Source organism: Paramisgurnus dabryanus, chromosome 4 (assembly GCF_030506205.2).
Source record: "Paramisgurnus dabryanus chromosome 4, PD_genome_1.1, whole genome shotgun sequence".
NCBI lineage: Eukaryota > Metazoa > Chordata > Actinopteri > Cypriniformes > Cobitidae > Paramisgurnus > Paramisgurnus dabryanus.
In genome coordinates this window covers 20,831,271-20,845,578 of record NC_133340.1, presented here as the reverse complement: position 1 = coordinate 20,845,578, position 14,308 = coordinate 20,831,271, and the positions used below count along the sequence as shown (strand labels likewise).

Genomic DNA, 14,308 nt, shown 5'->3' with positions numbered 1-14,308 from the left:
TCTGCTTTGTCATTGGTCTCAGTCATGCATATATACCCTGCTTGTTCAGTCTGTGTTTGTGGTTTGTTGTATGATGTCGCAGTCCCTTGTGTGTTCCCTAGCTCTTGGTTTTTTGCTTTGTTTACACTTTTTATGGAATAAACTGCACTTGGATCCGCATCTTGCCTCATCATCCTGTCTTACCTGGTTCTCACCCGTGACAAAAATAAGCAAATAAAATCAACCTGATCTCACGAATTTCTGTGGTAGTCACGGAATATTTTGCTCATTTATCCTTCACATTGTAATGGATCTCCTCATTTTTCCGTGGTCGTATCACAGACTTTCTTTTTCTAACCAATGTCGCTTCGGTTTAGGGTTAGATTTACATAAAATTACATCCCTACCCAAACCCAAGCGACAATGGTTTGAAAAAGCAGTTGAGTAAGCAATCCATGGCAATGACACGGAAAAGAAAGTCTGTCATACGGCCACGGAAAAATGAGGAGATCCATGACAATGTCATAGATAAATGAGCAAAATATTGCACTATTCCACGGAACTTTGTGAGATCATGTTGAATAAAATGTTTCAAATCAATATTTAATGTTCCTTACCTTACTAATAGCCATGTAAGTGGGGTAATGTACAGGCACCCACTGAAGGGGCTTATTTCTGCAATAACAATACATTATCTCTTGCATTACATGTTTCAACACACATATTCAATTTTCTTGTTTCTCTTTGTAGCAGGTGGCGAACAGCATGAAGTTATACGAACTGAAGCACCACCTGACCGGGTTCCAGACACACCTGCTAGCACTCTCATCAGTGTAACTGGTAATGATCAAACAAAGTAAAATGAACATTTAGTGATTAGCTAGTGGATAAGCTGTTTGCTTCTATTGTTTAAGTAATGAGGAAAGCTTACACATCTGACACATTCCCATTTCTTTGTGAAAAATGTTATATTGAATTGAATAATTAGCCTGCTTTTTAACCCATTCAGGTGAGGCGATCAGTCAAACAGTCGAGCAGGCCATCGGTGGAGATTTTATGGGTCGACTTATTCTTCAGCCAAGTGGGTGTGGAGAGCAGAACATGGTTGGCATGACTCTTCCTCTCATTGCCACTCATTATCTGGACAGCACCAATCAATGGCACACTGTCGGCATGGAGCGCCGTGGTGAAGCCCTTAAACATATCAGAACAGGTCAGCAGAAAACAAACAATTTAAACAATCTGACACAATACACATGTGTACAGTATACTTTTTTATTCTTTACTATTTTGATGTAAATGCTGCAAAATTGTGACACATTTGTGAAACATTTAAAATCACTTTGATGTTAAGGTTATCAGACGGAGCTGAGCTACTGCAAACCAGATGGGTCCTACGCTATCTGGCTTTGGACACCTAGCAGCACATGGTAAAAATTACAGTTTAGAGAGATTTGTGTTCTCTGTATTGTGTGTTGAGCCTTGTGGGAACCCAGACTGCAGACGACTCAGACTCTGGTACTGATCCAGTGCAGATCTGGCACAGAGTTGCTGACTTTTGTGCGGCCCGGATTCATCTGCTGTCTGGCAATCAATTTTGAACTGAATTTAATTTAATTAAAGGGACACTTCACCGATTTGCATTAAGCTTTGTATCGTTAGAACCCCAGTCATGTTTTTAAATGGTCGTGCATCATTCCCTCAGTTTCCCCAGAGATGGGAGAAATACTGATTTCAGTGAGGCACTTCCTTCTTTCAATGATGTAAAAATCGTCATTTTGCATCAATGAAAGAAGGAACTGCTGAATCTTTGTTGAGGGTGAAAGACTACGGACACTCATTCCTCATTTTTTCCAAGGTGGGGGCTATGGGTGGGACCCACTCATGCTACAGACCTGTTACAGATCAGTGGGTGGGACTTACGAAAATATACGAACACAGACGAAAAAAACGATCAGCCACTATCTTTATGCTAAGCTAAGCTAAACAGACGTTGTGGAGCGAGCCAGACTTCATGTTACAATAACAGCAGAAGTTAATCAACCCTCGGCCTCTGCTGCGTAGAGAAGCCGGGACTGGCTAGATCTTGGACGGACTACAGTAATAGTGCCTGTACTCTCGCTGTGTGCTTGCTTTATAACATTTCTGCATCAGATAAGGATATGGACGTTTGTTTGGTGAATGTTTCCAGGCAAGAGAGCTACTTTGCGCGTGTTTGGACGTGTTTATTTCACAGACATGTTTCGGCTTACGAGCAGACGCGCTGTGGAGTATATGAGCTTGGACGGACTATTACCCAGCTAACAGAAAAAAGTTCTAAGAAAGTTCCCAATGTTCCCAAAAACGTTCTGCCAACATAGTAAGTGTCCATTTTTCTTGACGTTCTAAGAACGTTTTTGTGTTGTCTGAACGTTAGAGGAATGTTACATTTACCATTTTTAAACGTTATGACAATGTCATGTTTTAATGTTCACACAATGTTTAAAACAACAACTGTTTATTATATTGACTTGTTTGATTGTTATGTAAATGATAGAGAAACACTGCATTTTATTATTTTATAAAACATTGTTTCTGCATGTTCAGTAAATATATTGCTGTAGAACAGTGGTTTTCAACTCCAGTCCTCGGGCCCCCCCTCCCAGAAAATTTTAGATGTCTCCTTATATGAAACACCTGAATCCACTCACCCAGCTAACAGAAAAAAGTTCTAAGAACGTTCCCCTGAAAGTTCCCAAAGTTCCCAAAAACATTCTGCCAACGTAAAAAGTGTCCAGTTTTCTTGACGTTCTAAGAACGTTTTTGTGTTGTCACAACATTAGAGGAATGTTACATTTTACCATTTTTAAACGTTATGACAATGTCATGTTTTAATGTTCACACAATGTTTAAAACAACAACTGTTTATTATATTGACTTGTTTGATGGTTATGTAAATGATAGAGAAACATTGCATTTTATTATTTTAAAACTGTTAGAAAGCATTATTTCTGAATGTTCAGTAAATAAATTGCTGTAGAAACACAATTCACTTATTAGGTTTAGATGTTGATGTTTTGTTTCATTTTAAGTCACCATTATTGTGATTAGTGTTTGTTTTAGTTGGACTCTTGACTCTTTACATTTTGCTTGCTAGTTTTTTTCCTGGTTGTGTTAACTTTGTGTTAATACACCATATTTGTTATGAACGTGTAAAGTTAATAGTGTAATTCTGTGGTTCTTGATACATAATGGTAAAGATCATCACGTCATTAATTAATTAATCAAAAGTTTGTTTTCTGTCAATAAAGTTTGAGATCCAGCACTTTCACAGCAGTTTGTCACTAAGGAGTTTTAGAAACTAAAACTTAGTTTTAGAGACAAAAAATATCCGCTTTATAATTGGGATGCACAAACATCAAGAATCAGAGTATCAATCTCAACCATGGTGACAATCAAATGAAAAACTTCATGCTGCAATGCATGCTGGGTATCAACGAATTACAAATTCCATTCAGGAATCCCAGCATGCACTGCAGCATGGATAAATAATGATTTTTTATTTTTATTTTATTTGTCACCATGGTTGAGATTCATAGTCTGATTCACAAAGTTAACACAACCAGGAAAAAAACTAGCAAGCAAAATGTAAAGAGTCAAGAGTCCAGCTAAAACAAACACTAATCACAATAATGGTAACTTAAAATGAAACAAAACATCAACATCTAAACCTAATAAGTGAATTGTGTTTTCAACAGCAATATATTTACTGAACATTCAGAAATAATGTTTTATAAAATAATAAAATGCAATGTTTCTCTATCATTTACATAACCATCAAACAAGTCAATATAATTAACAGTTGTTGTTTTAAACATTGTGTGAACATTAAAACATGACATTGTCATAACGTTTAAAAATGGTAAAATGTAACATTCCTCTAACGTTGTGACAACACAAAAACGTTCTTAGAACGTCAAGAAAACTGGACACTTTTTACGTTGGCAGAGTGTTTTTGGGAACTTTGGGAACTTTCAGGGAACGTTATTAGAACTTTTATCTGTTAGCTGGGATAGTGCCTGTACTCTCACTGTGTGCTTTCTGTTTAATATTTCTGCATCAGATAAGGATATGAACGTTTGTTTTGTGAATGCTTTCGGGCACTTTGCGCGTGTTTAATTCAAAGACGTGTTCTGGTTTACGAGCACAAGAGCTGAGGCAGCGCGTCTGTGGAGATATCGTGCGGTGGGCACGTTTGTGTGCAGGATGCAGGGATAAACTGACATCTGACTAAAGCGAGTGTTTCTATTTTCTTTGATATACTAAGGTGGCATTTATGTACACAATAGCATATCTGAGCGGTGTTTTATGTGTCTATATTGTGAAAGCAATGAGGCCGATATAACACAGATGTAATTACAGTAAACAAGAGTCAAAAAGGAAATTGGTAAAACTAAATAAACATTTAATATGCATACCCTTTTTTAAGTACTTGAAAAGTCTTTTGTACTGCGGATCTGACACCTCACGTTACTGTTTGAATAAGACTTTGCTACACACCAGACCAGAGTGTTATTGTGTGTAACACAACGTAACATCACATTTAAAAGTAAGTCATGATTGGTGTCTGTCAGACACAGTGGCGGCTAATTTCTTTGTTTTACTAACGTGGCATTTATGTACACAATAGCATTAGTGTTGCCAACTATGTTCAATAGAAAGGAGCTAAGGCTTGCATGGAAAGTCGCTAAATGTCGCTAGATTACGTCATTGCCTCATTAACATACCAGTGACGTCATCATGTCGTATTTGCATTCTTACTACATTGGTTTCACATTTCTCTTTCTCTCACGTTTCAATTTTTATTTTAATACACATGAATGCCTAAAAATGTTTTGTCGTTCGTTTATCTGCTTCTGTTCTTATAAGACGAAATGTGTGTATGTTCATATTTTAATGTCCAAACAGTCCAGTTTCAAAACATGAGGATACCTAATAATAATACAGTGATTTTTTATTCAAAGACCATTTTAAATTTACATCCTGCCATAAATTTAGCCATCGCGGGATGAGCCAGCTCCGGCTTCCCACATGCACGATTATGCTGTCTGGATCCTGAGGGATCAACTACATCTCCTGCCCTGATTGCAACTGGGAGAGAACTGCTCTGCTGTGCGAGGATTAGGCCGCCTGTGAGTGCTTTGGGATGGGGGAAGTCTACGGAAGAGGAGGCAGCTTTCACGTCAAAGTCTCCAAAAGTCTCCAACAACGCCAGAAAAAGTCGCTAGATTTGTCGCTAGTCACTTTTGTAAAAATAAGTTGCTAAGGGGGTCTGAAAAGTCCCTAAATCTAGCGACAAAGTCACCAAACTGGCAACACTGAATAGCATATCTGAGCGGTGTTCCGATTAATGGGAGTGGCTTGCAGAGCTGTGTATTGTTGTGCACAGTGGGAGTTGTAGTTTTTCCTACAAATGTGCTCTAAAGTCACGTTCTGTCTTTTCTCAGTCAAATAGGCACAAAATTCTAAATTTATGTTACATTTCGACTACAAATATGACCCACTTTCAATAAAGATTAATGTTCCTATTGATGAAATGGCCCTTTAACAGTTTTTCTGTCATACATTTTTAATACAGCTTTTTGTTTTTTGTTTAAGGCTGACAGCATACGTAGCTAAAATCTTTGCTATGGCCAATCATCTCATAGCTATAGAAGAAAATGTGCTCTGCAGCGCCCTCAATTGGTTGGTGCTCAACAAACAATTACCAGACGGGTCTTTCAAAGAAGATGCACCTGTGTTTCAAGGGGAGATGGTTGTAAGTTAAAGTTTGCTTGGATATGTTGGGGACAAAGCATAGTTACAGGCACAAAAATGTAAACAATGATAGTTTTCCCACAAGTGCTTCCAAGTTTTATAGCACCCTGGTAATATTCTGATGTTTTTGTGGTTTGAATCAGGGGGGTGTAAGGGGCAAAGATGCTGAATCTTCTCTGACTGCGTTTGTTCTGATCGCCATTCAGGAGGGCAACGAAATCTGTGCCAGATCAGTCGATGTACGTGCAGCTCTCTCACCACATTTTTCAGAGTTGTCTTTTGTTTTGCGACTGTTTATGTGTCTCATCTCCTGATTTTAACGTCTTATCCACATCTTCATAGAGTCTTCATGACAGTATGAGAAAGGCGGTTGGATTTTTGGAAGGTAAACTTCAAACACTGAGCAATCCTTACGCTGTTGCTTTGACGTCCTACGCCATGGCCAATGCAATGAAACTCAACGATGATATGTTGATGAAGCATTCCACTAAACAGGAAGGTCAGTAAGCAGCTCCTGCAGAACATCAAGGTATACGTGTATATGTAAGGGATATTAAACTGGTCATTATTGCCACATAACCCTAAAGTCAATGACTGTGTTTACATTTACACCAACAATGCGATTATTTCCAATAATCAGAACAACAACTTAAGTCACAGTAAGTTGTTTACATGTAAACAGGAGGTTAGCTGTAGTCATGCAGTTTTTATTTTCTGATTATTCACACATAGCCAAATGCAGAGCACAAATGATGAACTCACATATATCCTCTGTTTTAATTACTAAGGCTAAATGACAAACACGTTCTGACATTATTACAGTACATGTAACAGTTTTATATGTTGCAGATGCTCTTATTGAGTCAAATAATTTGTTAATTAAGAGAAAAAAGTTTTTCCGGCAATCCATATTTCCACTATTATCCACCAGATGTCACTCTTACCCAACTTATACAACCTGCATTGAAAACAATAAAGGCTGGATTTATTTAAAAATATAGTGCATCATTTTTGCATTCATTTTTTAAGTAGGTTTCACATGGAATTTTAAGAAATTTATGCAATTGCTTAAAATGTGAAGTAAAACTTAAAAATACACTGCATCATTTTTGCATCCACTTTTTAAAGTAATTCCAGCCTTTATTTTTTTCCAGTGTGGAAGCAACCCCTCATGTCAAACAGTTCAAACTCAGTGTATGTTTTGATCATCACTCTGCCAAAAATGCACGCGCACTTCAGTTAATGTGGTATATATGTGATTAAAGTGTTTACATGGCCACATACTGCGATGAAAAACGGCATATGTCACCTAGTGACGACGTTAGATAGTAAAATGACTTAGGTCCCAGCCACGGAAACAAAACAGTCAATTTATAAATGCAAAAATACTTTATTAACTCTTTCCCCACCAACGATTTAAAAAAAAGTTCCCAGCCAGCCCCAGCATTTTTTATGATTTTTACAAAAGTTTAATGCCTTCCAGAAAATGTTCTTCTTAAAATATATAAACAAACAATATATCAAATGAAAGAACAGACCCTCTGCTTTCAAAAAAAAAAAAAAAAAAAAAAAAATATTTCATCCTACCTTCCATTAGTTCTCTTTTTACCACCTCTCAATTATGGGTAGGTTTATTCTTAAACACCAATTTTTGAGCAGAAAGCTGAGATAATTAAATTTTTGTGAAGGACTTTTGATAGAGATCAGATGCAGAGCGATCTTTAATGCATACACTGAGTTCTTTCTCTTTCACGTGAGGCGCTACTTCCGGGTTGTATAAGTTGCGGAACCTGGTGGATAATAGCGGGATTGCGGAAAGCCGGAAATTCTTGTCATTGGCAGGGAAGCGTTTTCTCTTAATTGACGAGTTATCTCGTCAATGGCAGTGAAAGAGTTAAAGGGCCAGCAAGCATTAAACAGTAAACACTGTTACGTAGGGAAAAAAATCACTAAAATAAAGTCTCTATAACCAATTAGGCGAGGTTAAGGTTTGGGGGCTTCTTGGCAGTCCGCTCCAGCTGCCTTCCTTCCGAGCAGTTGAGCAGATACGCCTGGAGAGTCATGGTAGTCGTCAAACCGACAGGAGAAAGTTACGGTACTCTAAGCAGCAAACAGCAAGCGTTGAGGAAGATTCCAGGTAGCCAAGGCAGGCTTCACAGCAGCACTGGGCCAAGACCAAAAGAAGGACAATCCAGAGGCTAAAAGAGAGCACAAAGAATAACCACCAGCACCACAGACAGCAAAGGTCACAATCGCACTGTAATACAATAAACTATAGTTACGGCCCTTTAGGCGACAATAGCGAGCATTGCAGGAGGTTTGAGGGCAACCAAAGTCTTCAAAACAATGCCACCCGCTGAAGTTACCAGATAGATATTGCTGGGGGGCCCTTCAGGCAGCATTAGATAGTGTTGAGGAAGGTCAGAGGATAATCACAGTCTTCAGGACAACACCAGCCACTGGAACTACTAGATAGGTATTGATGGGACTAGAAGCAAGCAACCACAATGAACACCAACACCTCAGCAAATGACATCACATTCACACGTTGCAGTAATAAAAAATATATTTACGGCCCTTCAGGCAACATTAGAGAGCGTTTAGAAAATCCAGAACAGTACACTGAAAAAAATTATCCTTTGGTCAACTAATTTGTTACAGCTAAATTTAGTAGTTTTTCCCAAACTATATTTTTGATTAGGTTGAAACTTAAAATTTTTAATTTAATATAAATCAAAATAGTTCTTCAGCCCAAGATAAAAAAAGTTACATTGAAACAAAGTTAAAATATTGTTTTTCATGGAGACCAAAATCATTATTTTTACTTTTTTACTAAAATTACAACTTGCTTGCAGAGTTCTTTTCTAAACATGGATGATGTTTAACTTCTAAACAACTGCTGTCAGAACAAGATACAAGTGTTCAACTATTCCAGCATCCACACACGTGATTTAGTAAACAAATCTTCTTTCTGACATGACGTGTAAGTCAAATGGATATTTACCACAAAATTATTACATTAAATCTCCAGTTTGCATTTGTTTTAGATTCATTTGAAGTCACCATTATTGTAATTAGTGTTTCCTTTAGTTAGGCATTTGTCCTTTTGACTTCACTGAACTAACTCTCCTCTTTTAACAATTTTAACAGTGTTTTATTAAGACTTCTTGTTCATTGTTTGGTGTAAAGGGAAGTTATATCGTGACATATAAGACTGCCTAAAATTGAAATGTGAAATGGTAAAAGAACATTAAAAAGATAAAGTATAAAAAATCATGCTCCATGGTAATGACACAGTTTTGATTAAGGTGCCTTAGGTTTTTTTTTTTGCATCAGAAAGACATAAACACTTCTGATACAAATCTCAACAATGGTGACAGTAAATGGTAATAAAGTTGCACAATTTTATCATGGCACAATGCATTATGCATAGTTTTCTACAATCCTGGTACCCAGCATGCATAGCGAGATGATGCTGTTTTGTTGATTATCACCATTGTTGCGTTTCATAGTCTGATTGTTGATGTCTCAGTGTGTCAGATGAACACCACAGATTACATTTATGTGAAAAAACAACTCTCCAGGCTTTATGGATTTTTACAGCATAGTTACAGAACAGCAGTATCACGGGATTGACAGAACATAAAATTACTTACTTTATTTTTTGCTCGAGTTTATTGAATCAAAATAATTAACAAATAGCATACCAACAGTTTCAGGCTTCATCTATAACAGTGGTTCCCAAATCCAGTCCTCGGGACCCCCCTCCCAGCATGTTTTAGATGTCTCCTTATATGAAACACCTGATTCCACTCATCAGGCTCCCGCCAGCCGCTTGATTTTTTCCCAAACCAGTTCAGATAGGAGTTTTACTTAAACATGAGCTCAGGGGCAGAAAGAAATTTGATTGGTTCACAAAAATGACCAATGAAAGTCCTCAACCGGAGCCTTCAAGGCAACTTCTGCAGTGAAGCAGTTCGAGCTCACCGTTGGTCAGGTGAGTAGCGCAGATGGTTAGATAGGAATGTGACTGGTTTTGAATTCAGCTTGAAATGTTTCGAGCGTTAAGTTAAGTGTTTCCACGTTTTCACGTGTTCGTGGCATGACTTTCATTTTCGTGCCAGATTCACGTGTTGGTTACTCAATTTTTTTCCTTTTTTCAAACCATTGTCGTTTGGGATTGGGGTTAGATTTGTGGGTGTTTTTATTTTTAAACGGTTTTCGCGTGAGGATGAAGTTGGGTCTGGGTTAGAATGGCAGTGGTTTATACGTTTATTTGTCAGAAATTTAAAGAGCACCAATTATGCTAATAAATTAGCACGTTAGCACGTTATTGTAATATCCCATAGTACATACATGTTATTAAAACTTGAACTAATGCACTGTGAGTCTTATAAATTGCTTACATACCTCACCGATTTCTGCATGTCTGGAAAACGGTCGGATTTAGTTCCTGTCTCCGCCTCCCAAAATGTCTAGTGTATTCGGATTGGTCAGATGACTACTCAACTGTTATTGGTCAACTGCGTTCAGCGTGTGTTTGAAAGGTTACGCCCCTGACTACGCGTGGGTTTTCCGGTTCTGACTGAGAGTCACAGGCAACGTAAACAAGCGCTATATTTCTCTATAAACGATGGTGTCTGTACTGCCTTACCACTTCAAGCTCGATCCAGAGAGTTCAGACGGCCGTTACGATATAAACGATCTCCGTCAATGAACGCGATTGGATTTAACTTTTTTAGGTGTCCTTAGCTCTGCCAGAATGCTAAACGAAGACGAAAATGTGTTGCAAAGACATCCAAAAGGTAATTATAACGTACTACATTACTTTGCAAACTATATGGAAACACCAAATGTAGCACATAGAAAGTATTTTTTGAAATGATTATAAAACTATTTCACTTATTAACATTATTTTACTATAGTAAACTTTATTATAAAAGCCTGCTTACATACTATATTACTGTGCAAACTATATGGAAACACCAAATGTAGCACATAGAAAGTATTTGTTGAAATGATTATAAAACTATTTCATTTGTTAACATTATTTTACTATAGTAAACTTTATTATAAAAGACTGTTACATACTATATCACTGTGCAAACTATATGGAAACACCAAATGTAGCACAAAGAAAGTATTAATTGAAATTAATGTTCTACATTATTTTACTATGGTAAACTTTTTTATGAAAGCCTGCTTACTTATAAGTGCTATGTTTTTACTTATTAGGTTTTAAGGAGAATGCAACATGTTCCAGGGCCTCTTACCTGCGTGATTCATCATCCAGGTTTTGCACAAATTGTCTAAATCCCTACACACAGAACATTTATTGTACCGACTATAAGCCTTTGAGGTGCAGGACTAGAGTAAGTTTTATTACATTTTTAAACCAATAACACTAAAGTATCATTATAGTAACAAAGTACCCAAAAGAACAAAAGATGTAACTTTAAAGAAAATATAATAGTCAGTCAAAAGTTTTTTTTATTTATTACAAATATATATTTAAATGTTAAACAATATACAAATAAACATACTTTAGTAACCATATTGTGCTCTTGTTTCAAAAATTGTTCAATTCATTTCTTACAGCTATCTATTCAGATAAATGGCATATCAAAGCTTTGTCAGCTGGTGCTATTTAAGACGACACTATAAGGTTATCATCCTGTCGTGTGTTGTTCTCCAGATACGCTTGGAGCTTCCTGATCAGATCGGTCACAATTTTGGCTTTCGACGACCCCTGCACTGAAGATGGCATGCAATCACGTCCTCCTTTGAAGGTCTCTCAAACTGTGATGCCAGGTCCATTGGAATCAGGGCTTCCTTCAGCTTATCTTCAAATACCTCATCAAACACAAGCCTGATCACATCCTCCACATAACTGTAGAAATATTGCAGTCAATAAATCTTTTGTTTTGATCATTTATTTCCCTGCTTCATACATTAAGTTTTTAATTATGAATGTATTTGAAATAAAACATTACTGCTTACGGTATGTCATTTGTGTGTTTTGGGAACATAGCCTTGTACTTTCCCTCTCCTGCTTTTGTTACGGCTTGGTGACATTGTAATGGATGGCTGCAAGGTACAAATACCTGTAAAATATAAACAAGCAATTAATTTATTGTAAAAGTAAATACTACTTTATTTAACAAAGTTACTAAAATAGCCTACTTAAATACCTGCACAGCATTCCAATAAATGAGAAAATCAAATTTTTTTTGCTGCAAATCTGAAATCTCAGGCTACGGACAGCAAAGGCATCCACTGATGATGGTGATGGAAACATTGTGAAACGATGCTATTGCCTGGGTTCCTATTATTATGCAGAGAAAAAAAACTTTGTCATCATCAGTTATACATCTAAGACTGGTAGTGGTTTCACTAGCTAAATACATCATATGTGTTACACACCTTTGCTCCTCATATGCCAGTCTGACTCCTTGTACTGTGTGTTATGATGTTGCATGTTTGCATACAGTGTAGAAGGATGTGTCCAGCTGCGAATCTAGGATATAGACAAATAAAACAAACATGTATTCAGTAAAAAAGACATATTATAACAATAGAGTACAACGACTATAAATCGTTAGACTATTCATTAAAACGTAAATGTATTACATATTACATGGCCCAACATTAGCAACACACATTATGTGTTTACTTCGTTTCAAAATCTAAGAAAGCTTCAAGTAAATACAACAGTAAAATACATATAACTTTAAACAAATCATCTGTACTTAGAGTTTCTTGAGTTTGATCATGAGAACAAATTTTACTGGTAACAGTTTAGCTGGCATTTGTATTTGTATTTAGCTTAGCAACTTAGCAAGTTTGTAAACATGTCTAAACCAACATCGATAAAAAAAACGATAGTCTGCATAATTCAACATACACGTGTGTAAATATGGTACGTTGTTTATGAAATACAGTATTACAAAACAAGACAATTAGCTTGCAAGCTTAGCTCTACACGCACATTATGTTAATCTCTGGTTACCGGTTACGTAACGTACAGTAAAAGGCAAATAATAAACGTGAATACTTACAGCCTGTGATCCAGAAGTGCACAGTAATCCAACTTTCAAAAGGAGACGTCGCGCAAATCCAGCTTCGGTTCATGAGAAGCAGTTATTGTGAAAACTCCGTGAACAACTTCTGACTGGATTTTTCCGGAACCGTATTAAACATGATGTCCTCTGTGTAAGTCCATAAAGTGCTATTTTGCCCTCGCATCTAAAGAGATAGCGTCTACTCGAGAGATTTAATCGCTTAAACGATGAAACAAGAGTTTGCAAACAGAGTCACAGCAGGGACTCACAACCTCCGCCATTTTAGCTCTCTTCTGACTCGGCGCTCCCCACCCTCGTCTTTGAGGGCGTACCCAAGCAAAGCAGAGAGGGCTGAACTATGATAATGTTGGTCTTATCTACGTCACTAATCCCAGGAAGTAAACTGTTGCCTACAATCCGAGTGTTTTTTGTAGTCCTCGAACGTTAGAGACGATAACTCGCGTCATCGTTTTCTTTGAGGTATGTACTTTTTGAATATCGTTAGCATGTACTAATGCACACTTACACACAAAAGGATGTTTAAAAACGTGTATCCCATAATAGGTGCTCTTTAAACTGTTTTCACTTGATGTTGGGGTTAGAGTTGGGTTTGGATTAGGATGTCATTTTATGTAACAAAGTTGTTCTAACCTCAATCCCAAGCAACAATGGTAAGAAAATAGGAAAAACAATTGAGTAACCAACACGCACGAAAGCGAAAGTCGTGCCACGGACACGTGGAAACACTTAACTTAACTCGAACCATTTCGAGCTGAATTCAAAACCAGTCACATTCCTATCTAACCATCTGCGCTACTCACCTGACCAACGGTGAGCTCAAACTGCTTCACTGCAGAAGCTGGCTTGAAGGCTCCGGTTGAGGACTTTCATTGGTCATTTTTGTGAACCAATCAAATTTCTTTCTGCCCCTGAGCTCATGTTTAAGTAAAACTCCTATCTGAACTGGTTTGGGGAAAGAAATCACGCCTTCCAGCCTAGCCTGATGAGTGGAATCAGGTGTTTCATATAAGGAGACATCTAAAACATGCTGGGAGAGGGGTCCCGAGGACTGGATTTGGGAACCAATGATCTATAACATTATCTTCTGCTCTAACACATGTGCTTTAGAAACAAACTGTCATAAATAACAGAAGAAAATAATGCTAAACTTCAAGACCGAAGTGCCCAACTAAAGGAAACACTAATCGACAAAGTGGTGACTTCCTTTATTTACCAGATTTACAGCCATTTTTTTAGAAGTTAAACTTTTCATCCCTGTAACTCTGCAAGCAAGTTGTAAAACTGTGTGTTTAAAACTGTAAGATGGAGTCATATATACACACAGCAGTGTTCCAATATCTACTGCATTTAATATTGTGACTTTCTTCATCATTTTATTATTACTTTTTCCAGAAAAAGAGACAGAATATAAGAAATTAGAGACAGGACAATTTTTACCAAAGTAAAAATAA

The 14,308-nt window shown here is 37.2% G+C and overlaps 1 protein-coding gene and 2 long non-coding RNA genes across 3 annotated transcripts in view; 2 read left to right on the top strand and 1 right to left on the bottom strand.

The window, feature by feature from the left end:
* The window catches only part of LOC135760484 (complement C3-like), a 65,553-nt gene that overhangs the window by 40,368 nt on the left and 10,877 nt on the right, over nt 1-14,308 (top strand). Inside the window, exons 23-28 of the mRNA XM_065274479.2 lie at nt 730-819; nt 989-1,192; nt 1,334-1,409; nt 5,617-5,776; nt 5,919-6,014; nt 6,118-6,274. Of these exons, the coding sequence (XP_065130551.2) occupies nt 730-819; nt 989-1,192; nt 1,334-1,409; nt 5,617-5,776; nt 5,919-6,014; nt 6,118-6,274 (783 nt within the window). The remainder of the gene's footprint in view (nt 1-729; nt 820-988; nt 1,193-1,333; nt 1,410-5,616; nt 5,777-5,918; nt 6,015-6,117; nt 6,275-14,308) is intronic.
* Nucleotides 10,328-11,610, top strand: LOC141282018 (uncharacterized). The gene is made up of 3 exons (XR_012336540.1): nt 10,328-10,580; nt 11,011-11,147; nt 11,471-11,610. It is a non-coding gene; the product is annotated as an uncharacterized lncRNA (long non-coding RNA).
* Nucleotides 11,526-13,340, bottom strand: LOC135760488 (uncharacterized). Its single transcript, XR_010537424.2, has 5 exons — nt 12,834-13,340; nt 12,199-12,292; nt 11,967-12,100; nt 11,776-11,879; nt 11,526-11,665 (listed from the first exon to the last, which is right to left on the bottom strand). It is a non-coding gene; the product is annotated as an uncharacterized lncRNA (long non-coding RNA).